Below are 23,989 nucleotides of genomic sequence, written 5' to 3' on the forward strand. Positions count from 1 at the left end.
AGAATTCAAACCCAGGTTAGTCTAGCTCCAAGGCCAGGGTTTTTTCCCTTATAAGCAGACATAAAATAATAACAATGATTTATATAGTATTCTTACATAACATTATTTCATTTGATCCTCACAACAGCCCTGTGAGGTAGGTAGGGTTATGTTTTACTGTTATGCCCATTTCACAGGTGAAGAAACGGAGGTGGCTCAGTGAGGTGAGTGACTTGCATAAAGTCACATAGCATATTAGTGGCTTCATAGGTCCTGTACTTTTTCTAAAGTCAAGCTGCTTGAATGAAGAAGCACCAAAAAGATGAAGAAAGAGAATTTTTATGGAGAGGGATAAAGGGCAGTGGTAATTTACGATTTCTTCAACTATTTTTGTTGTGGTCACAGCTTCCATTCAAGTACTGTTGGCCTGGTGGCCTGGGGCAGCTGTCAGAGACTCCTGGGCCCCACTGCTGGGGGAAAAGACCTTTATCACCTAAGGGATGTGGCCTTGCCCACGGCCTAGTGTACAAGCTCCCTACTTTCAGGGCACAACTATGGGAAGCCCCTTCTTTGGACCATCTTCTGTGTGCGCCTCTGTCCCCAGGCTTTCCTGACTTTTTCTGAGGGCCCCTGTCCAGTGGGGAAGACTCTGGGACTCCCAAGACCATACTCACTCTAGGGATGAATCATAATGTGCAGTTTTGAGGCTTGCACTGCTCATCACACCCTGGAAAGTGGTAGCTTGGGGTGCCTTGCCCTGGATTTCACCCCAAGGATGTCCATGGACTGGGTATGACCAGAAGCAGTACTACATGGGAAGGCCACCTTCTTCAGAGCAGTGTCTTAGGGGCTGGACACTTACTCCAAAGGCAGTGTTATGGTTCAGACCACTTCTGGGCTCTTCGCTGCACACTGCCTTCTGAGACTCTGCTTCCTCTGGCAGCACTTTCTCAGGGGCAGCAAATCTTCCTCCTCCAACAGATGGCAAAGGGTACGTGGAGTCGTGGCTGTTGAGGAAGGTGGGTAAAATGCGGGTCACAAAGGAGGCAAAGGCATAACAAAATGGAGTTGACTTACAGGGGATGGAAGAGGGCCAACCTTGGTCCTGCAGACAGATCCCAAAGGGGAATCCTAATAATATTTTCCGAATGAGTGTCTGATCTTTCAAGGTGACAATTTTGAAAGAGAAAATATATCTTTGGGTGAGAAGAACCAGACAGTAGAACCAAGACCAGAAAATGGGAGTGGAAGGATTTTGGCTCAGTAAGAACTTTCTAACAGCCAGCACCAGCCAACCATGGCAGCGCCTGCCTTAGGGATGATGAGCTTCCTGTCACTAGAGGTATGGAAGTAGGGATAAGTGATAGCTTGGAGGAACTGGGGAGAGGCACTCATCCCCAAATGTACTGGGGTATGCTGGGGTAAGGGAGGACTAAGTGACTGTTGAATGATTTTCCAACCCTGAGAGTCCATAATATGATTTAAATGACTTGTTTCAATGGTAACTCAAATTCTTGGGAAAAGGATAACAAAAGTCAGGTAATGGGCCATGATATGAAATGCCTTTCATTGCACTGGCTCCAGATTTTCCAGCCTTCACAGGGACAGCAGCCCATTTCTGCCAGAAATCCCCAAATGCTTAGATTTGACCCAGTCAAGAGGGATATTCCCGTCTTCTAGACCCTGCCTAGACGCTCACTCCTCTAGGCCATGCCATTGCTCAATTCTGTCCCCCAGAGGCAGCCAATAAGACAGCTTTGAGAACATACTGCATTTCTAAGCCAGTCAAACATGGTCACCCTCAGGCAAACTAATCCAGGGTCCTCTTGACATCTTCTGGATGGAGGAGAAGGTATGATGGGAATTTCTGAGTACTCTCCATCTCGTGAAATTGCAGGGAGCATTTTGTTCTCACTCCATCCCTTCCACCAGAGGATCTTATTACAGATGGCTAAAGTGAGGCACTGCCTAGTGGTACAAAGAGAGATGGAGCCCATGACAAAACTGCCGCTCCTCTGTTTGGCCAGAAAGTCCTCCTGTGGCCTCCTTTAGGACACACTGGTAGATTCTTCACTTGTCATAATGGACTGCTCATCTTAAGCTCCAAATGGCAAGAAAAAGGTGGCTCTGTTGAGAGGACACATATATTCCTACAGGTGGACTGCATCACGGGGAGATCAAGTCCTGCTACACGATTAATACACATTAGTACAGCGCCCTGCCTTACACCACTAGTGAGGTGCTCTTCAAGATCTTGGCTGACATGGAGCTTCTTCGGAGCCCTACTCCAGGGTGGCTGGGATCCTTTTACCTATACCGTATTAATCGAATAATCTTATTGTTCATAAAATCCAGAGCATGTGGGTGAGAAGAATCGATGCAGAATCCATCACTCAGAGCAATTTTCAGCACCTCCTCCACAAAGACCTGGAAGCTGTTGATCTGCTTGTTGGCTGGCACCACCCAGAGCCTCTTGAGGTTCTGTTTAGTGTACTCCTCCTCTGGGAGGCCCTCCACATTGGCCACCCAGTCCAGAGTCAGGTGGTTGGGGTCCTGCAAGTGGCTGGTGATGGAGGAGAGATTGCCATTGGAGCAGTAGAAGAGCTTAGAGCCGAGTAGCTTGAGGAAGAGGCAGGAGGTGCTGAAGATGTTGGCGTTGAAGACCTCCATGCTGGAGGAGGAGAGGCTGTAGATCTGGGGTGCCTCACGCACGGTGAAGTGGACTGTCTGCACACGTTGGTTCAGTGTGATGTTCAGCATGGCATTCTTTTCGGCCTTGGAGAGCTCCACCTCCTTCTCCTGCAGTGCCTCAATCAGGGGCTGCACCTGGTAGAAGTCGGCCTCCCGGCGGAGCAGGCCCATCTCCTGGAAGTCCTCGGGCAAGTCCAGGTGGGAAGTTCGCAAGAAGTTGAGGATGTAGCGGAACACCTTGCCATCACGGTCAATGAAGCAGTTGCCCTGGCTGTCCCTCTTGGTGGGCATCTTCCCACTGAACATGGCACCCAGCATGGAGTCGGGGAAGCTGGTCAAAGTTGCCAGTGAGGTTGTGTAGAGCTTTCCCCCGACATTCAGTGTGATGGGGTCAGACATGGCAGAAGGCTGGGGTGCTGGGAAGTAGTCCTAGAGAGGGAGAAAAGTGAGAAATGACCATCACTCAACCATACCTGGTGTCTTAGTTTGTTGGAGCTGGTATAGCAGAATACCACAGACCAATGGCTTAGTAACAAACATTTGTTTCTCAGAGTTCTGGAGGCTGGGAAGTCCAAGATCAAGGTGTAGGCAGATTTGGTATCTGGTAGGGACTATCTTGCTGTGTCTGCACGTGGCAGAGGGGCAAGAGAGCTCTCTGGAGTCCCTTTTATAAGGGCACTAATCGTGTTCATGAGGGCTCTACCCTCATGACCTAATCACCTCCCAATGGTCCTACTTCCTTATACTATCGAACTGGAGGTTAGGATTCCAACATGAATTTTGGGAGACAAATATTCAGTCTATAACATCTGGGTACTCACAATTTTCAACTTCTTATTGTAGATCAAGCCTATAGTCCTTGGGGTCAAAATGAATTAATACTTGAACAATTATCACCCATTGATAATTGTGTGATAATTGCCACACTGTCTAAAACATTTTAGGTTCACTACGAAGTTAAAAAAGAAAAGATAAAACAAAGCCTGGGTCCCGCCCTACAGAGATTGTTTTAATTGGTCTGGAATGTGGCCCCAGCATTGGTCTTTTTAAAATATACTCTCAGTAATTCTAAATGTTCAGTTAGGACAGAAAAACATTGGCCTAAGGAAAGAGAGTAGATGTGCCTGGACTGAATGCTATATTACCTGCTCTTACATTTGCTTACATAATAGTCATATATCTTTTGACATAGATAATATCACCATCTATCTGTCTTGTGCAGATGAAGAAAACTGTGCTTGAATTCATTCCCCATACTCAGAGAGATGAAGGGTCATGCCAGGATTTAAACCCAGTTCTTTTATATGTGAGAGAAAAATCTATAAATACTAGCCAAAGAATTGTACACTGTAAGTACTTAATAAATGCTCTGAAATATATACTCCAAGTCCAGTGCTCCTGCTGTACCAATGTTGCCTTCTTATTTTCCTATCTCAAAGAATTTACAAGAAGTGGCTATAATTAGTGTCATTTCTATCAATCTACCAGGCCTACAATGGGTCACTCAGCCCTCTGGACTCTATGACACCTTTTTCTGGACTCTCATCCTCATGATGGCACCTGGCCTCCTCTGAAACTTGCTTTGAGGTCAGTGCAAATGTGGAGTCTGCCACTGAGCACCCTTCCTGAGGGCTCTTTACTCTCTCCTTAACAAAGCCTCATCTCACAGCCTCCAGTGTCTAGGGATGGTGTGTCTCCTTCAACATGAAGTCTTGAGTTCTAACTTCTCATTAAGGTTCTAGAAAGCAGGGTATATACCATTTCTGCTTCCAACATGATACTTTCTCAAGAGCTAACCTATGGGACGGATTCAGCAGTCTTCCCCTGATGCTGTGTGTGTGTGGTACAGAGAGGAATTGACCCCAGTGCTACCCTTGAGAAGAGCTCAGGCCTGCAGGGGAGACCAAGACAAGAGGCAGTGATGGTGTGGTGGCAGGGGAGATGTACCAGGCATTGTGGGACTAGGTTGAGAATGAATCCTTGGCACACTTACTGTCCAGATGGAAAAACAGAGGTTTGAGGGTGACTTTCCCAAAGTCACTCACAAGGGTGGTAAGCAGGACAGAGTACTTCTCACCACATGTCTGCCTCCTGAGGAGGCTGACTGCTCTGAGACCCCCGTACTCCCGGCTGAAGAATGTAGGCCATGCTGGGTAGATGGAGATGCTTGGCTGCCCCACCCATCTGTCTGAAGCAGGGGTCCTCTTGTGATCGCATCCCTATTTAATGAGGCACTTTGATACTGTAGAAAGTCATTAACCATCTGGAGTCTCTGAAGAGAAACAAGCTGATGATAAAGTTACAAAATCGTCACCAGCAGCCTGAAGCAGATGGGCTGCGAGACAGTGGGGAGCTCCAACAGAGAAGGGTGGGGTGAGGGGCCTGAGGAAGGGGCAGCTGCTCTGTGGAGAACTACAGTTGGGTGCTTGGCTTTGGGGCTGAGTCTGGCCAATTCTCTCTCTAGAGGGCCAAGATAGGTAGGAGCCCTGGAGTAGGCCACCCCCTTCCTCATTCTAGAACCCCCCTTTTCTTTCTAGATAACAAGTTGCATATAGTTTCTCTCTCTCTCTCCTTGATTTCTCCTTCATTTAAGGCCCTGGCTCTGTGAAGTGGCTCAGTGCCATGGAAAGTGTAGGCTCAGGCGTCACAGAGACTGAGTTGTCTTTCCTGACAGTTCTGTGGACCGCAGACCCATCTCTTCTGGGCATTAGTGCTGAAGAGCTCAGAACACTGGGGTGAGGAAGATAGGAGCTACAGGGTGTACCCAGGGGACCTTGGGTAGGTACCCAAACTATTTCTCTGTTTGTAAAAACAGCAGAACACCTGTCTTCCTGTCCCCCGCACCCGCAGCTTATGGCTCGGTCATTTGTCTACGGAGAGCAGCACAGAGAGCTTCACAGTCAGTAGGGGTGGAGGCTGTTGGGAAGGCAGGCCTCCTAGGGCTTTCTACAGTATTCTACCCATACCCACAAATCACAGAGCCCAGCCCTTCAAGCCCCTATTTTTTAGTGGTAGCACTCCAATGTCCACCATCACAAATGCACAGGCCTCACTGTGAAAGGCACAATGACAGGAGTGGGCAGGAACTGGCACCTCTGGGGGGCTGAAGAGCTTTATGACTGTGACAGAGGGTTTGTGGTTAGGTGGGGACGAACTAACATCACTGAGATACAGTCTCTGGTGAGTACTCTCTGCCTCCTGGACATCTCCACCTGGATATCCCATAGGTACCAGAAGCCTAACACAGAATTCCTCTTCCCCCCAAACCTACTTTTCTCAGCCACCAAGCTGTCCGAGCTTGAGACCTGGGAGAGAGTCAGACTCCTTATCCCTAAAATTTTCTTGACTCTGTCTCCTTGAACCCATCCCTACAGCTACTCCGGAGTTCAAGCTGCATCCCCACTCCTCCTACATCACTTGGCTCCCTGCCTTCTTTCTAACTTCCATTTCAGTCTGCAGACTGATCTTCCTGAAAACTGCTTCCTGCCCAAACCACCTTGCTCATCCAGTCTCACCTCTAATCCTGCCCCTCCCCACACTCAATGCTCTGGCACTCTAGATACTTACATACCCTCACACTGTTACCTGCCCTGCCTTCGCTGTCCTTATACCACACTTCTCCATCTTCTCTTCTGTCAACCTTTAAGGCCTTGCTTGTGAGTCACTGCCTTTCTGTAAGGCTGTCCCCAAATCTCCACTAGCTCTCCTCTTGGGGCTTCCAGCACTCCCTCTCTGGCAGTGCCTACCATTCCATCATGTTATGATTTGCTCTGCACATGGCTCTCCTCCCTAGATTTATCAAGATGCAGATAACTGGACATCTGTGTTCAAAGAAAGAACCTTGACCTATACCTTGTACCATATATAAACAATTAACTCAAAATAGATCATGGACCTAAATGTAATCTTTTTAAAATTATTAAACTTCCAGGAGAAAATCTTTGTGGCTTTGGGTTAGACAAAGATTTCTTGAATAGGACCCAAAAGGCACAAAGCATAAAAAAAATTGACAAACTGAACTTCATCCAAATGAAAACCCTCTTTGAAAGACACTGTTAAGAAAATGAAAATAAGATAAAGACTGGGAGAAAATATTTGCAAAACACATATCCGATAAAGTATTGTTAACCAGAATATATAAAGAGTTCTCAAAACTCAGAACAGATAACCCAGTTTTAAAATGGGTAAAAGATCTGAACAAACACTTCTCTAAAGAAGATATATAGATAACAAATACATGGAAAAATGCTCAACATCATTAGTCATTAGGAACATGAAAATGAAAACCACAATCAGATACTACCACATAACTACTGAAACAGCTCAAATAAAAAATACGACAATACTAAATACTGACAAGTACACAGAGCAACGGAAACTCATACATTGCTGGTGAGAACTCAAAATGGTACAACCACTGTGGAAAACAGTTCGGCATACAACTTCCACGTGACCCAGCAATCCCACCCCTAGTTATCCTGGAGAAATGAAAACATATGCCCATGCGAAACTTATATATGAATGATTATAACAACTTTATTCATAATTGCCCAAACCTGGAAACAACTAAGATATAAGTGGATTAACGAATTAGGGTACATCCATATGATGGAATATGACTCAGCAATATAAAGGAATGAGCTACTAACTCACACCATAACATAATCTCAAAAGCATCATGTCAAGTGAAAAAAACCAGCTTCAAAATGTTACATGGTATGTGATTCTATTTATATAACATCCTGAAAAAGGCAAAACCATAGAGACAGAAATCAGATCAGTGATTTCTAGGGGGTGGGTTGGGGAGAAGACTGGCTTCATAATGGCACTGTTACTGAACTCAAGGGGTTTCTTGCTTGGGGTGTTCTATTCAAGAATAAGATGGTTGTCATTAGGTAGTTTTATTTACTTGCAGCAAATAATTCATACCCAGATTTATACCCAAAGCTCTGAGCTCTGTCTCTCTGAAGGGAGGCTTAGCCACTGCTTATATATACTATTTGGTTAATTACATGTGGATTTCTTTTCAGTTAGCCAAACTTATCTGGTTGGGTTCCCATCAAGCTCATCTGGTTACAGCTACTTCTGCAACATACTGTGCTGCATTTTATTATTTTTTAATTTTTTAAAATTTTTTATTATTTACTTATTTTTAATTGAAGAAATGATTTAATTTTTTTTCTCTTTTTATTCCCCTGGTCTACCTACCCCCTCCCCCTGTGTTACATTTTAACATTTAGCAAGAATAGCATTTAGTAAGAACTGCTCAGATCTTGAGATCCTTGTCTTTTCTAACAGTAGGAGGGAATATTTTGGAGTAATGGAAATGATCTATGTCTTGATGTGGTGGTGGTTAAATGACTGTATAAAGAGTGTAAAAATTCATACAACTGTATATCTAAAAAGGGTGAATTTTACTATATAAATTATGCCTTTATAAACTTGAAAAAAATCAAGATTATGATTGTGTCATGAAACCCATACAGTGCATTATGACTAGTTACATATGTATATTGTTGTGAAATTTTTGTTTCAGCTCTGTGTGTGTGTATATATATAAACTGGATTATGATATAAAGTGTATCTTTTTGCTTTGAGTTGTGATAAAAAAGTGTTTTTGAAAACCACTGCTTAATTTGTGGCCTTTAGAGCAATGACATGTCTCATATCTTTGCATATTCACTGCCTAGCACACAGTGAGTACTGGTGTCATTGTAGTGATGGTGGGCAGCAAATAGGCCCTGAGAGGGAAGAAATGAACATTTACTGAGAGTTTTATTACATCCAAGGCCTTAACACTTACTGACCTTTTTAATTCTTACAGAAATCCTACAAAGTAGGCTTCATTCTCCCTGTTGGCAGATAGGAAACTGAGACTCAGAAAGACTGGTGACTTGCTCAGGACACACAGCCAGTGAGCAGAGAGCCAATTCTCTTTCCATTGCACAGGCTACTAAGAGCTGTATTAGCAATAAAAGGTTTCAACCAGTCTGAGAATCCCTGAAATAGCCTTTTAGAACACTGCTCTGCAGCTTGCTTGGCAAGACAACAGCCACCATTTGCTGAATACATGCCTCCTGTTTTTACAATGTAAAAAGCTTCACATAACACTTGGTAGCATTTTATTTATATTCAGTAAAAATATATAGGAAAGTACAGAGAATGATATACTATGGTCTAAATGCTTTACATGTACTCCCTCATTTGATGTCTTTCACAAGCACCCTGAGATACTATCATTACCTCCATTTCACAGATGAGGAAACTGAGGCTCAGAAAGGTTCAGTCAGTGGAGGAGCTGGGACCTGAATCCAGGTCTGTGTGAGTCCAACACCTCTAGTCATTTCCCCTTCCCACCATGGGGTCTCAAAGTGAGTTAGAAATGCACACTTTCTTACTCTGTCTAGACCAGAATGGGATAGGCTCTTTTGGCAGCTAGTCCACTGCCAGCCTGGGGCTCTGCCCACTCAATGTCCGAGGACATGGGGACAGGATCCCAGGATGGCCCCAGAGCCCCTCCATAGCTGACACAGGGCAAGTCCACTGAGAGGTCTAAACTCTTCTATTTCTACAGTGATTTATGATATCTAATGACAAAGCAGCAAAACACAAAAGCCAGGTATTTATAAGCCAGGTTAGAAAAGATGAATGGAAACACAAATTGAACCAGGAAGTAGGAAAGAAAGGAACCCCACCACTGTCTGAATGAATAATTTTCTTTGGGCAGGAGACTTTCCAGGTCTGCCTCTTGACTTGGAAAGAACCAAGAAAAAGATTAGCCCCATCTCCCTGAGAAAACCACTTGTATCAAACTAGGACATTGTGCCATGCTGATTCTCAGACCATGTGACTGGGCAAGAAAGGCCAGGGGCCTGGGAACTTGGAGTTGAGGCTGGAATTCTCTCTTCCCTGATATGGGTCTTAAGGCCCAGCCTGGTACCACGTGAAGGGCAATTCCAGTCTGGGGACTGAAAATAACCCAGATGCAACCTCTAATTGTGACACAGAAAATAGAGTTCTTTGAGAAATGTCCTATAAGGAAGGGCAGCCAAGGCATTGCTCGTGACAGTCCTACTTTAAAACTATGTCCTGGCGCCCATGGTCCCCAGAGGCATAATGAGGAACACAGCTCATGCTTGATGAATACTTATCATGTACCACTTGTATTAGATGCATTATACATATTGATTCATTTAAGTCCCAAACGAGGGAAGTATTATCTCTACTTTACAAATGGGAACCTGAGACTCAGAAGTTAGGTAACTTGCCCAAAGCAGTGGCGGAGCCTGGATCCAAGCCTAGGCCGGTCTGACTGCAAAGTCTGTGCTTTTGAGCAAAAACGCTCCTCTTTGGGCATTCAGCAGCCAAGGCTCTTGGAGAGGTCTGTCACTTGCCCCTCTCTTACTTCTTACCAGCTGCCCTCACACCTGCCATCTCAATTTGATTCTGACCTACATAAAGACCAGGGCACAGAGAATCAACATTTCCTGAGCACTTAGGACATTCCCCAAGTTATGTGAGATATTTTCCTGTAGGTTATTTCATTAAAATACCACCCTGGTGCTGTGAAGTAGGTACGATTATCATCCCAATATTTAGGATTATAAAATTGAAGCACAGATTAGTGAAGACAGCTGCTTAAGATCACACAGCTAGAGGCAGCAGAACTAGAATTCTAAGTAAGGTCTCTAAAGGCTATGCTGCCTCAAGTAACACAGGCTATGACATTTTATTAAGAAGCATAAATTGGATTTGAATAGAGACCTATAATGCTTCTGAGGAGACGAAATATCTTAAAGTTGTTCTTCTAAAAATTATAGTTGTTATATTATCCTAATCCAAATCCCAATAGTATTTTTTCAAAAGATTTAAAAAAAGATTAAAATCTTAGTTTGGAAAGATTAATGCATGATAACCCTAAAGAATAGTTGAAAAAGAGTAGTTATGTTAGTATAATGTATTAAATTGGATTATAAAGCAACGACATCCCTAACTAGTATTAAAATAATGAAAAAGGGATTTTGTCATACATGTGTTGAAAAGGCTGGTTAGCAGTTTAAAAAAAAATACATATTGATCCTTACAACAACTCTGGGACGCAGGCAGAACAGGTCACATTATCTTTCTTTCACAGACTCGGAAAAGATGACTTCCTGGCCAGAGCGTTGTGTGCATTCTTGACCTCTGAGTCATGGCCTCTGGGAGGTTCTGGGTTTGGACATTGCTCAGAGAAGCAGTCTTTTGGAGGCAGCCTGCGGGGGGTGGGGTGGAGGGTGGGGGGTGGTCTAATATAGGTCTTGAGCAAGAGACAACCCAGTCACAGCGTTCCTAGCCAACAGCCTGTACACTCATGGAGCCCTGGAATAGGCATGGGCTCTTTCTGTGCAATTTCCTATATTACTGTCCACTGAGCTTCCATAATGGCACTACTTTCTGTGAAATCTGCTCCTTTTACAGAGGACCACTTGTTGTGACAACAATAGATCTACTAAGCAATGATAATTTCTCACTCTCTCTCTCTCTCCCCTCCCCTCCTTCCCTCCTTCCATCATTTCTTAGCAGTGCTGACTCAGAGAGCCTAGAAATGATACCTTAGTAACAGTGAGTACACCTGACTCCAGATCTTGGTTTTAAATGTTATCTCCTACAAAAAGAAACCAGGGCTTCCTGGAGAAATTGATGATTCCAGGACTTTAACAGGAAAAGTATAAGGTGAGCCTGGAATATCTCTTGCCAGATAGCAAAGAAGCAAAAAAAGATTAATGAGGTCATGTCAAAAGAATATAGGAGATCCTAAAAGCTCTCATCTAAAGAAAAAAAAATTGGTAACTATATGTGTTGATAGATGTTAACTAAATTTATTGTGGTGATCATTTCTCGAAAATATACATATATCATTATGCTGTACATCTAAAACTAATACAATGTTACATGTCAGTTATATCTCAGTAAAAAACAAAAGAACACAGGAGCTGGCCTGAAGGGACTCTCACTGGCCAAATTTGGGACAGTTTGGGTACTAAAAAGATTAATGATGATAATGAGTTCTAACACTAAATTCTTATAAAATTATTAGTCTCTGTTACTCCAAAAAGAAAAAAAGGAGAGGGAGTGAGAAACACACACAGGAAAAAGTTACTCTATAACAAAGAATACCAGCTAATAAATATAGAAAGTGGCATAATTAGAAAATTACCATTTTGCAACCCTCAATGCTGCAATTCAGGCAAGGATCATCAATAAATGTGGAGTGAAGGATGTGGAGTGAAAGGTTATTGTGAACACACAATTCCAACAAATCTCAAAGAATCAATCCACAGACTCTTTATTACAAGGAGGAAAAATTTACCCTTGAATGGAGAGATCAGGCTGTCATGACCTTAACCAATAATCAAATTCAGCATTCATAGATAGTAGGACCCTGCTATCACATGCCTTCTAATGTGGTGCAGTAAGTACTGTATACAACATTAAAATCTGATCACTGATAAAATAATCAAATTTAAATAGGTGGAAGGGCTCTGTGTAGATCAAATGGTTGCTTAAAGATGTAACTAAATGCAATGCATGAATCTTGACTGCTTCTGATTTAAAATGCTACATTTTTTTTTGGCAGTTGGAGAAATTTGAATATCAATTGTATTAATACTGACTTCTTGCTAATTTTCTTATGTCTAATAATAGTACCATGGTTATGTAGGATTATAATTAGGAGATACATGCTGAAGAATTCAGAGGTCAAGGGTCAAAATATAACTTTTAAATAGTTTGGCAAAAAAATTTGTGAAAGCAAAATCGTGAAAGTGAGTTGGTATATCTAGGTCAAAGGCTATTATTTAAACTTTTCTGTAGGCTTGAAAATTGTAAAAATATTTTTATTTTGGAAGAAGGGGCAAGAAAAGAACACTCCCCTCACAGAACTATATATGTAAATTTCCAGTCAGAGTGCCTGACCCTAATAAATAGGAGATTTTTTATTACTACTAAGAAGCGTTGAAATCTCATTTTCCTCTCTAGGTGTCGTTGTGCCTTGGAGGATGAGGAAGCCAACCAAGGTTGAGCTAAAATAGCCTACAGTTGGTAGAGTTAGAATTTAAACCTGAGTGTCTCAACATTGACCTACTACCCACAGAAACCACAACAGTAGGCCTGCCTGCCTGCCTCTCTGTTGGGATTCAGGCTGGGAGAAGATGGCTGTTCAGGCCTTGTTTTCTCTACCTCCTGAGACCAGTCTCTGCTACTACAAAAGAAACTCCTGTCATAGCTCACAGAGAATGTTCACAAGTGGGGGCTACTTCTGGGCCTCATGAATGTTATGGACGCATAACTGGAGGGGCCTTGTGGGGGAGAGTAAAATGCATGGGCTTTGACATCACCTGGCCGCCACTTAACTAGCTGTGTGGGCTAGGCCAATTCCTGGATAGATGATGTCATCATCATAATAGCAGCAATAATAATGATGGCTGACATTTATTTAGCAGTTACTACTGTGCTAGGCACTTTATGCATGTTGATCTCATAGATGAAGTAGATGAGGCATACCTCGTTTTATTGCACTTCACAGGTGTTGCGGTATTTCACACGTGGAAGGCAGGACCCTCTACCTGCAATATCCCTGAGGAATGTCTGTACTATTATTATCCATTCTTTCATGCCAGGCCCTCTCCTATGTCTACAATTTGGCATGTGCTATTCCCTCTGCCTGCACTGTGAAGGCAAATTCCATTCATCTTCCAGGCCCCTAAGCTGGATTTATTCCTTCTTCCTCTGCATCTCCAGTGTTTTATTCTCACCCCTTACCAAGGCCCACTTTACTAGGTGGGTGCCTGGCCACCTCTTGGGGCTGGGATCTCCCTTCTCTGTATCCCAGAAACAGGCAGAATAGGGGAAGGGGAAGAAATTTCTTCCCATGTTTACTCAGATTCATTTTCCTCACTCCAGATTGACTGTCATCTACCAATAGGGAGGTTTACCACTCTGTCCTGAATTTTCACTTTGTAATCTAAGGCTCAGGGCAAGGCCCAGGTGACCACCTGGAAGTAAATGTAGGAGATAGAACATTGTTGGGTACATTTCAAGAATGACAATGCTAGAGTGAGTTATGTGTTTCCCAGTAAATCAAATGCAACTTCCCCATCTTAGTCCACCAGGACTGGCTCACAGCCCTGGGGACTGTATGGGGGCACTGTTCTTCACCTCCCCTTCCTAGACTCCCTATACCAATAGCTGTATCTTTAGCCGTTTTGCTCAGTTCGTATCTAAGAAGCCTACAGGCTGTTTTATCATCCTCACAACCCACAAGGTAGCAGGGAAAAGGTGTTACCTAGAGTCTGGTGACACACATTGACCCTGGAATGAGCTGCCCAGTAGCCCATGTGATAAGGGGCTGGAGGGGGGAAGCCACCTGACCTGGCAACCTGACTTCCCCATTTGCACAGCAAAATATTCTCTCACCTGTTACAGATTCTCAACAATCATCACCATCCCCCCCATCCTGTTCCAGAATTTTCCTTCATCCTCTCAGCTCACTCTCAGGCACAAGCGCCCCATTTCAACCACTCTCTTCCTAATGGTTTTCCTGCTCCTAACAATTTATAAACAAAGGGCTTTTAAGTTCATCTATTATTTCATCCTCACAATAACCATAGGAGGGTTGCCTTACAGATTGGCTTTCAGAAGGCTTGAGGAAGCTGGTCCTGTCACAACCTACGAAGGGCAGGACATCAACTTTTTTCTTCCCTGCCACCCACTTCAGACTAAATCTCTATCTCCATGCAGTGCAGGAAAAATAGCAGGGTTTTTGGACCACGGAGTTCTGGGTGGTTTGGGGCAAGTCACTTCACTTCTCTGAGCCTCATGTTCCTCACCTGTAAACAGATAGGGTGACGACTTTACAGGGTGTAGGAGTTGAATGAGATCATGTATGTGACGCACTGAGTTCAAGGGTTGGGCTCTTTATTTCTAGTCACAAGGGAAGGAAAGTGTTCTGTGCATCCACAGGAATTTGCCCACTGGAGCACCCTCTTGCCCAAACTATATCAGTGATGCCGACACTGGGCTTTCCAGGACCGGGAGGCGTCCTTTTCGTCTTTGTGTCTCCGCCCTTCCTTCCCCAGTGCTTTTCCGCCCATTCCACCCAATCCAATCCGGGCTTGCCTCAGCTTTCTCAGCACCCACTCCCCAGCCCTGGAGCTCCCCTCCCACCTCAAGTATGTTCTCCTACTCACCTAGAGACTCCGCCCCTCCTTGCCCCACCTACCAGAGACTCCTTCCAACAGTCTCGACCCTCATTATCCGGGCTTTTCCGACTATCACCATCCATCCTGGCTCCTTCCACCAGCTCCGCCCCCTCTCCTCGATATGCGCCCCTCCCTTGCAGCCACAGGCGTTACCATCCCCATCGCACAGATGAGAATGGCGAGGCTAGGGTAGGCTAGGTGACCTCTCATGGTAGGAGAGGTGCCCGGGTGGGCCCACGCCCCCTCACCGGTTGTCCCAGAGTCCCGAGACCCCGGCCGCGCCGCACCCACCTCCAGCCCTCGCTCTGCAGCCTCCCCTCCGCGGGCGGCCAGCGCAGCTTTGCAAGGCGGGAGGAGGGCTGGAGCCCAGCCCAGGGGCGTGACGGCCCGGGCCCCGCGCGCTGCGCTCCCGGACTTGTAGTTCTCTTTGGGCTCTTTGTGGCTAGGTGCGCTGAGCGCGAACTCCATTTCCCAGGAGGTATTGCGGTGAGCCGTCCAGCTCCCCGCCCCGCCCCCGCCAGCGCTCAGGCCGGCTGGCCTTAAAGTGGACGCGGCCTGAGTGGCGGTTCACCCGGTGGCCCCCGCTCGGGCTCCGCCCTGTTACCCGCACCTCGCCCCTCCCCCTGCTTCGTCCGGCAGCCCAGCGGCTGCGCCTCTGAATCAGGCTTTCTGGGTACAGGATTGTGCAAAGACGGGTGGGGAGGTTGAACCTTGCAGTGGTAGGAGCATCCCTGTTGTCTGGGACCTGGCGGAGGGCGTCCTCACTCCGTGGGGAGCAGAGGAACCACCTTGACCTAGCCTGTCCTAGCCTAGTCCTGCCCTGCCTGAGCGCCCTGCCCAGGACCCGGGTTTCAGGCAGAGGCCACTGGGTTCCCAGAGGTAAGGGGGGTTGGTGGCGTGTGTGCGGGTTGGGGGGGTGGGAGTGTCTGCACTTTGAAGGTTCGAGAGCTCCGCACGCGGGCGTAGGGCCCGGAGTTGGGAGGCGGGAGGTCTGGATGCATCCTTGGCCTCGCTGTGTGACCTTGGGCAAGTAGCTGCCCCTCTCTGGGCCTCAACTGCTTCTTCAATTATGTATAGAGGTGATCCCGGCCCCTACCCCCGCAGGGCTGAAGGCACCATCACCCAGTACCATGAAGCTTGCTTGTCTTCTTAGGGTCCGCAGCTCCAGCCTGGGCTGGGAGCAGGTGCACTGGTATAACTGGGAGGGAGAGGTGGGGTCAAGAGTCTGCCTCCGCTTGGAATGGGCTTCTGCTATTCTCAGCCTCCTGCCCGGGCGTGTTTCCCTCTTTGAGAGCCCTGAGAACCGGAGACCCTGATGTGTCAGCCTGATGCTCTCCTTTCCAGAAAACTTGGGGTGGGGGCAGGGAGCCGGCCATCAGGTATGTGAGGAGTGGCCCCCAGCGGGAATGGGTGAGTGTGGTGGGTTCCTGAAAAGGGAATATGTACACCCACCCTCTTCTTTTCTCCCCCCTCCCTCATATCCCTTTAGTAAGAGAGTAGTTGCTTTTTTTTTTTTTTTTTTTACCAATAAAACCCTTTTTTACCTTCCATTCCAGTAGATAGTTTGGTGGCCCACATGAAGGCCTCACAGTAGTAGGGCAAGGGGCTCCTTCCCAGAGCTGCCTTGGGTAGAAGAAGTGCAGTTTAAAAATACAGAGATGCCGCTGCCCAGAGACATGGGGAGCCAGGGATGGAGGGACTTCTGGTTGTTGGGAGGGACAGCCTGGTGCCCACAGGGAGTCAAAGGAGGGAAACAGGGTATGAGAGTCAGAGAGAGGGGAAATGGGCTGCACATCTCTTAGGTGCTAAGCTGGGGCTTGAAGGGGCTCCTGTGCTCTGGGGTAGAGAGAAGGTGAGTGAGACCTTCTTGAAGTCCTCCCCTGTCCCATGAGATTCTGTGAGCTTTGACCTGAGGGTTAACCTGGAATGGTTTTTTTTTTTTTTTCTTTTTCTTCAGCTTTGGTTGTTTGAGTCATTTCTAGAATGGGTAGAGCCTCGCTCAGTCCTGTGTAGTGACCTCTGTAGGGATGTTTTTTTTACCAAGAGTCTCAGAGTTATGGGTATGTGAGACCAGACCTGGACAGATGTGAGGGCAGTGACTGGACAGAGGGTTAGGCCAGTCCCTAGAAGGTGTTTTTCTGGTCATAGCCCTGATTTTATCTCATCTTGCTGTTACATGTCTTATGTTGGTCACTTGGCACTCCTTTACCTCTATGCCTGGTCCTCTGCTGGGCGCTGGTCACTGGCAGAGGGATTGGACCTACTTCTTACCAAAGGAAGGCTAGCCTGCTGGGGGAGGTAGACCTAGAATCCAGTGACACTGCTGAGGAATGAGAAGTGAAGAGGGCCTTGGGAAGCCAGAACTCAGACTTGGACTGCAGGGGGATTAGGAAAGGCTTCCCAGAGGAGGGGGCATGTGACCTGGGCATTGAAGGATGAGTTGGAATTTACCTGGAGAAAAGAGGGAGAAGCCCATTTTCAGCAGAGAGGATGTCACCCAAAGGTGGCCATCAGGAAAAGCCCACTGCCCAAATTCCTGTAGATTCACCATGGAACAGTGTTTGTCAAGTTCATCACCACCCCTGCCTCATATTAGCTAAGTGTCACAGAAAGGGCTTGAATGTCAGGCTCAGGAGTTTGGACCTTATCCTGAAGGCACTAGGAGCCATCAGAGTTCTGAGCAGGGAGGGGCATGGCAGGATGAAGTTTACCGTCTAATGAGATTAATCTGATGATGTTTGCAGGGTTGTTGGGAGAGACCAGAGAGGGATGAGGAAGCCTGAATTGGGGCTCCTTTGTGCTTACTGTGTGTTCTGTAGAGGGCTGGGTGTCGCTGAGACTCTCAGGCTGTCATGTCAGCAGTGAGAAGTATAAGCCAAGGGCTTGGGAAGGAGTAGCAGTGTTGGCCAGGAAAGGGTTAGGGATGGTCATCTCTTGTTTTAGGGTTCAGAGGCTCAGAGATATGAAAGGACACTAATCTCATGGCTGTGGCCACCGTGGAGGATAGTGGCTGGGCCAGATTCAAACCCTAGACTCTGCTTCTGCAGGACACATGCCTCTATAGGAGGACAGATTGAGGGAAGGAATGAGGAGATAGACTAGGAGGCTGTTGCACTAGTCCAGGCAAGAAGTAAAGAGGAACTGATCTTGGGTGGGTCTGGAGCTCAGAGGGAGACCATGGAAGCAAAACCTGGCAGTGAAGGCTAATGGACGAAATTCCTTGTCTAATCAGCAAAATCAAGAGTGTGTCTTCTGTCTCCTTCCCTGTCAGTGTCTGTTTCACCTTCACCCCTCAGTGCCAAGTGGCCCAGGAATAGACTCGTGATTGATTGCTCCAGCCTTCATAATTTTTAAATCTTGTCCTAGCTCTACCAATCATAGGTGGAATGGTGCCCCTTTTCCAGGTGAGAAGGCTGTAGGGCTTTGGGACTCCCTCGAGGTCACCTGGTGATTCTGAAGCAGAGAACTGGGTCTCATACCTTTAAGGCAGGCTTTTCTGAGGGAGGACATAGCTTCTATTTGCTGCTGTGTTTGGCGTGGGGCCTGAGGTGGGGCCTGGCGTGGGGCCGCTGTTTCTTGGGTCGGAGCCAGTGTCCACAGGGCATCTCCTGGTCCAGCGCCTAAAGGGGTAATCCAACCTCCTCTGAAGAACGCTGGGTGTCTGCTTCTTCCTCTTCCAGGAAGGCTGAGTGTGGCTTCTAACCCCACCCTGCTGAGGCTGTGTTCCTTTTCCTTGGTGATCCTTGACTCCATTCATGTTGCAGGGCTGGAAGGCTTTGTCCTGCCTCCCTTCTGTGGCCCATATGGGGTCAGGTGAGGTTCACACCTCTAAAAACCTTCTGCATGAATGCATCGAAGATATTAGTGACTGGGTTTGTTGGTGACTATGGTGACAGCTCATCTCAGACTGGCTGTGTGGTAGGGAGGCAGATACGCAGGGCTTGTCTGGAGTGGCCTGGCCATCGACTACACAGAGCCCTCACCGAATGGCTCCACTGACTGAGCACCCAGCTGCTAGGCGTAAACCACCTTATGTGGTAGTTATCAGGTAGAGCAATATGAAATCGCCAACATTTGATCCTTCACTTTCATGTGGTTCAACTTGATATCATTTATCCCCATTTTACAAAAAAGAAGAGGCTCACAATATGATTTGCTCAAAATCACACAATGCAGGATTCCTCATTCCTAGTTTGATTTTCTTTCCACTTCCAGAGCCTTCCCTAGCCCCAGAAATCCATTTCTACTGGCCCCAGGTTTTCTTCCTCCACATGTGATGTCGATATCTCCATTAAGGTTTCTCCTTGGCTGCCTGAGTCTAGACATATCTTGGAGATATTGCAGGTTCAGTTCTAGACCACCGCAATAAAGCAGATTGTAATCTTTTTGCTGGTCAAGGGTCTTGCCTTCAATTTGTTAAATATGCAACATCTGTGACGCATAATAAGGTAAAGTGCAATAAAATGGGTATGCCTGTACCCGGATTACTTGGCATCCTGGATTGAATGCATATGAAATGCACCAGCCCAGCGGGTGAGGATAGGGGTTTGGTTGGATGGTCTGCAAGGGAGGTTGGTCACAGCCCCTACCTAAGAAAGAGAGGACCAGGGCTGTAGAGAGACCAGTTTTTGAAGATACTTTGAGATTATGCCTTGCCTCTGCACGTTTGCCAACACCTCTGCCTCCACCACTGCACTGGAAGCTCTGAAGGGCAAGGACTTTGCTTCCGAAGTGAAGGGGACTGACACTTTCTAAGCACTTCCTTGATCCCAGCGGCGTGGTAAGGACTTTATATGTGTTTTCACAACAATCTCGCAAGATGGACATAGGTTCAGAAAGCATAGGTAACCTGGATAAGCAGGATGCATTCCAGATGAACCTTATTCAGGGTAAACAGAGCAGAGTTTAACACAGGAGGCATGGAGTGGGCCCTGGGCATATATACTTGTATGAAGTACCCAGGTGATTCTGAGGCAGCCAGGCCAGCATAGGGGATCCACTGATCTGTACCCTGGCTACACCTACAGTAATCTCTTCGAAGGCACTCAGGCTTTAGTGAGTGGCATGGGAGATGCCAGTCACTGAGAAATAAGCCTCAGTCCTTGCCCTGTGGAGCTCACAGCCTGATGAGACAAAGACCTAAACAAATGGGTCCATTGCATTGTAACACATGCAGTAATGGAAGTTTGCTCTTGGCCAAGAGCTGGGACCATTAAGAGAGTGTCTCCACAGGGCCTGGCACATAGTTAGGGTCCCACAATATCTGTGGTTCTGAATAAAAGTTTCTGGCCCCTCCTCTAGGAAATTTCTGGCTTGTCTTCACACCAACTCCAGGTGTCAAGAATACTTTTTACTGAATCATTAAGTTTAGTTAAACTCCTGCTGTGTGCTGAGCCTTATGTTGGGTTCTTGCTTAGAGTGGGATTATGCAAAGAATCAAAGAAATGGCTGTGCTTTCTCGTAGCTGAAAGTTGGATATTATGAGAGCAAGCTGTACTCAAGTGAATTAGCATGAGAATCAGGAGTCAAGTGGGTCAGTGGATGAAGGCTTCCAGGAAACAGCCCACATAAAGGGGAAGAGCAGAGATGGCTGTTATGGCTCAGGAAACGCGTAGCAGTAACTCATGCTGTATTCTGCATTTGCTCATTCAGCAAATGCCTACTATGTGCTGGGGATACTATGGTGAACGAAACCTGACGTAGTTCCTGCCCTCAGGAGTCTATAGGCGTACCGGGGAGATATTGCAGGTTCAGTTCCAGATCACCACAATAAAATGAATCATAATCTTTGCTGGTGTAGGGTCTTGCCTTCAGTTTGTAAAAAAATACATCCGTGAAGCACAATAAAGTGAAGCACAATAAAATAAGGCATGCCTATATGTAGTACAGTGGCGGAGGCTGACTCCAGTCAAGTAAACATGATTAGTGCTACAAAGGATAGGATGCTCTGAAATTGTTAACAGAGGAATTTGACCCAGATAGGAAGGTCAGGCAAGGCTTCCTTGAGCACGTATGAGCTACAGTCTGCAGGGTGAGCCAAGCAAGGAGGGGAAGGAAGAGCATATGCAAAGGGCCCAGTGGCAGGGAAAACAAAGTGAGCCAAGAGTGAGGGGCTAGTGTGGGCTGAGGCTGGGGAGGCAGGCAGGGCTAAGTGTGCAGGGCTGGAGCATAGAGACAAGACGCTGCTTCAATGGAGGGGATTTGTTCCCATACAACTCTGGTACTATGTGATTCCAGCTATAATGGAGGAAGAGGTCACAGGAGGCTCTAGGAATCGAGGGCGAGGGATGAATTCATGCCTGGAGGTCCAGCGCTGTTCTCACTGAGGACAGAGTGTTTGAGGTGGGCTTTGAAGGAAAATAGGAGTGTGTGGTGGTGGTGGTGGAAGTCTTGGGAAATTGGATGTTTCAGGCAAAAAGCAGAGCATACACAGAGAAGTGGAATCTTGGAAAGGTGTAGATCTTTTGAGAAAGAGCAAGAAGTTGTTTGAGGGAGGAATAAAGTGTGCAGGGATTTCAGGAAGACCTGTTGGCCCGTCCCTGGGGCCCTAAGCCCTCCCTCCCTTGAGGTGTTGTGTGTGTGTCCCATCTCATCTCCACCACAGGACATGACTTGGCCAAGATTCTGGACAGTTTCTAGATCCAGCTCCTACCTGTCCTGAGTGAATGAGGTCACCAGGGGGTCTTGGGGAGAGAAGGGCAAAAGGGCTGGAGGAGGGCGAGGGCTCAGGTATTACCTTTGTGAGATTAAAGACCCTCATCAGCAATAACACACTTGGGCTTACTGTCTGCCAGGCATTGTGCTTTACTTCTTCATGACACTTCCCAGTGAGGTAAGTATCCTTGTCCCATTTCACAGATGAGGAAACTGAGGCCCAGAAGGGTTGAGTTGCTCGCCCCAAGTCTCAGCACGCAGGGGACCACATAGGGGATTGGACTTGTCCGGCAGAGTGTGAACTTGCTCCCTGTTCTCCGCAGCGTGACCGCCATGGACAAGATCCTGGAGGCCGTGGTGACGTCGTCATACCCGACAAGCGTGAAGCAAGGGCTGGTGCGGCGGGTGCTGGAGGCGGCCCGGCAGCCCCTGGAACGAGAGCAGTGCCTGGCGCTGCTAGCGCTGGGCGCGCGCCTCTACGTGGGCGGTGCCGATGAGTTGCCGCGGCGCGTGGGATGCCAGTTGCTGCACGTGGCAGGCCGCCACCACCCAGACGTCTTCGTGGAGTTCTTCAGCGCGCGCTGTGTGCTACGCCTGCTGCAGGGTGGCGTGGGTCCTCCCGGCCCCCGCGCGCTCGCCTGCGTGCAATTAGGACTGCAGCTGTTGCCCGAGGGTCCTGCGGCTGAGGAGGTGTTTGCACTGCTGCGGCGCGAGGTGCTGCGCACAGTGTGCGAGCGCCCGGGGCCCGCGGCATGCGCACAGGTGGCCCGGCTGCTAGCGCGGCACCCGCGCTGCGTGCCGGATGGCCCGCACCGCCTGCTTTTCTGCCAGCGGCTGGTGCGTTGTCTCGGCCGCTTCCGCTGCCCGGCCGAGGGCGAGGAGGGCGCGGTGGAATTTCTGGAGCAGGCCCAGCAGGTGAGCGGGCTCCTGGCACAGCTGTGGCGCGCACAGCCCGCCGCCATCCTGCCCTGCCTCAAGGAGTTGTTCGCAGTCATCTCCTGCACAGGTGCGTGTGCGCTGGGGCGGGAGCTCGTGGGCGCCAAGATTCTGGACGCGCGCCTGGACAGATGGCTGTTCATGCACATTTTCTGCTTGGCATGCCCACGTGCGGTGTGGTATGTGTTTGCCAGGGGTGAATGCACAGGTGGGAGAAGTGATGTTCCAACATTTAGTTAGCAAGCCTATGGGGTGCACCTACTTTGGGTTCTATCCTGTGGCGGGTGCTGGTTACGCCGGAAAGAGCAGACTGCCTGGTGTGGGAAAAGAATGCACCTAGATTAACCTGTCAGAAGAAGGACCTGAGGGCTGAGAGAGACAACAGGAAGTGGGGGAGGGGGTTTCATCATGCCCTTTGGGTCAGGTGGGTTTCATAGAAGTGGTGACTTTTGAGCTATATTTTAGCTGGACAGTACCGGGCAGCAGGGGCAAGGTGCTCTGGTAGGCAGAAGGAAGGTCTGAAAACGCAGTGGAACCTGTGTCAGCTCTGCAAAATCTTGGTACTCCACTGACAACTGAACTTGGACTATGGTATAAATGACTGAAATAAGATCTGTGCCTTCCCTGATTATAGGGTTGTTTAGGGGGAAGGAAGGTAATGGACGTGGCAGCAGAAGAACCAAGGCGGGGTGTCTAAGGACCTGGGTCTTTATATAGTTGGACAACCAATGTTTCTAACTAAATGTTCTTTCTCACCTCTAGGCCTTTGTGTGGTTGCACACGGAATGTCTTCCCTCCCCCCAAGTTTCCATAGACCTCCTATTTGCTCTTGCCAGCTCCATTGTTACCCCTTCTAAAGGCCTTGCCTGTACACCCAAAGTTTGGAGTCAGTGCTCTATTTTTGGTGCCTAGCACAGAGTTGGGCCCAAAGCAGTGCCAGTGGAGGTTTGAAGAGGGAATGAGTTAAGGTGAAATCAGAGGCCATGATGCTGAGGAGGTGGCCCTGATGTGCTCTCTTTGCTGGCCCAGCTTAGTTCCTTGGCAGCATGAGTGCATGGGGTGATGGGGGCAGTGGGGGCGCCTGCCTTGCTAAGCTCAGCCCAGTCACGCCCCCTGTTCCAGAGGAGGAGCCACCGTCTAGTGCACTGGCCAGCGTGGTCCAGCACCTCCCATTGGAGCTCATGGATGGTGTCGTCCGGAACCTCAGCAATGATGACAGTGTGACGGACTCCCAAATGCTGACTGCTATCAGCAGGTGGGCTGAGGGTCAGGTCTTCTCCCTCCTAGAAGCCTGTTCTGGGTGGAGTTGCTGGATTAGATATAGTTGCTGGGTTAGATGTAGTGTTGCTGGGTTAGATGCCCAGGCCTTCATGCTTGTTCATTCATCAATCCTTTCTTGAGCCTTGTTTTGTGCTTTGCCCAGGGCTGGATGTGGGGGAGACAGAGGGCCTTGCCCTAGTGACACTCTCAGTCTGGGTACTAGGTGTGAG

General features: G+C 47.6%; 2 protein-coding genes across 8 annotated transcripts in view; one reads left to right on the forward strand and one right to left on the reverse strand.

Moving 5' to 3' along the window:
• USP35 (ubiquitin specific peptidase 35) overlaps window positions 1–23,989 on the forward strand; it is a 71,098-nt gene that overhangs the window by 31,611 nt on the left and 15,498 nt on the right. For 2 of the 6 annotated variants that reach the window (XR_005649708.1, XM_039848139.1), the window contains exons 2-3: window positions 21,887–22,569; window positions 23,622–23,754. Coding sequence is in view for 5 of the 6 variants with exons in the window: in XM_039848139.1 (XP_039704073.1) it covers window positions 21,887–22,569; window positions 23,622–23,754 (816 nt within the window). In the remaining variant the exon portion in view is untranslated. The other 4 variants (XM_039848143.1, XM_039848140.1, XM_039848141.1 and 1 more) reach the window with 4 other exon arrangements.
• Window positions 76–15,392, reverse strand: KCTD21 (potassium channel tetramerization domain containing 21). 2 transcript variants are annotated; one of them, XM_039848149.1, is made up of 2 exons: window positions 15,201–15,392; window positions 76–3,099 (listed from the first exon to the last, which is right to left on the reverse strand). In XM_039848149.1, exons 1-2 carry the CDS (start codon window positions 15,375–15,377, stop codon window positions 2,287–2,289), a joined length of 990 nt encoding a protein of 329 aa, XP_039704083.1. In that variant the 5' UTR covers window positions 15,378–15,392; the 3' UTR covers window positions 76–2,286. The 2 variants fall into 2 exon arrangements, with proteins under 2 accessions (XP_039704083.1, XP_039704084.1); XM_039848150.1 differs by lacking the exon at window positions 15,201–15,392 and adding an exon at window positions 14,930–15,179.

This window comes from Pteropus medius, unplaced genomic scaffold (assembly GCF_902729225.1).
Source record: "Pteropus medius unplaced genomic scaffold, Ma_sr-lr_union100, whole genome shotgun sequence".
Lineage (NCBI taxonomy): Eukaryota > Metazoa > Chordata > Mammalia > Chiroptera > Pteropodidae > Pteropus > Pteropus medius.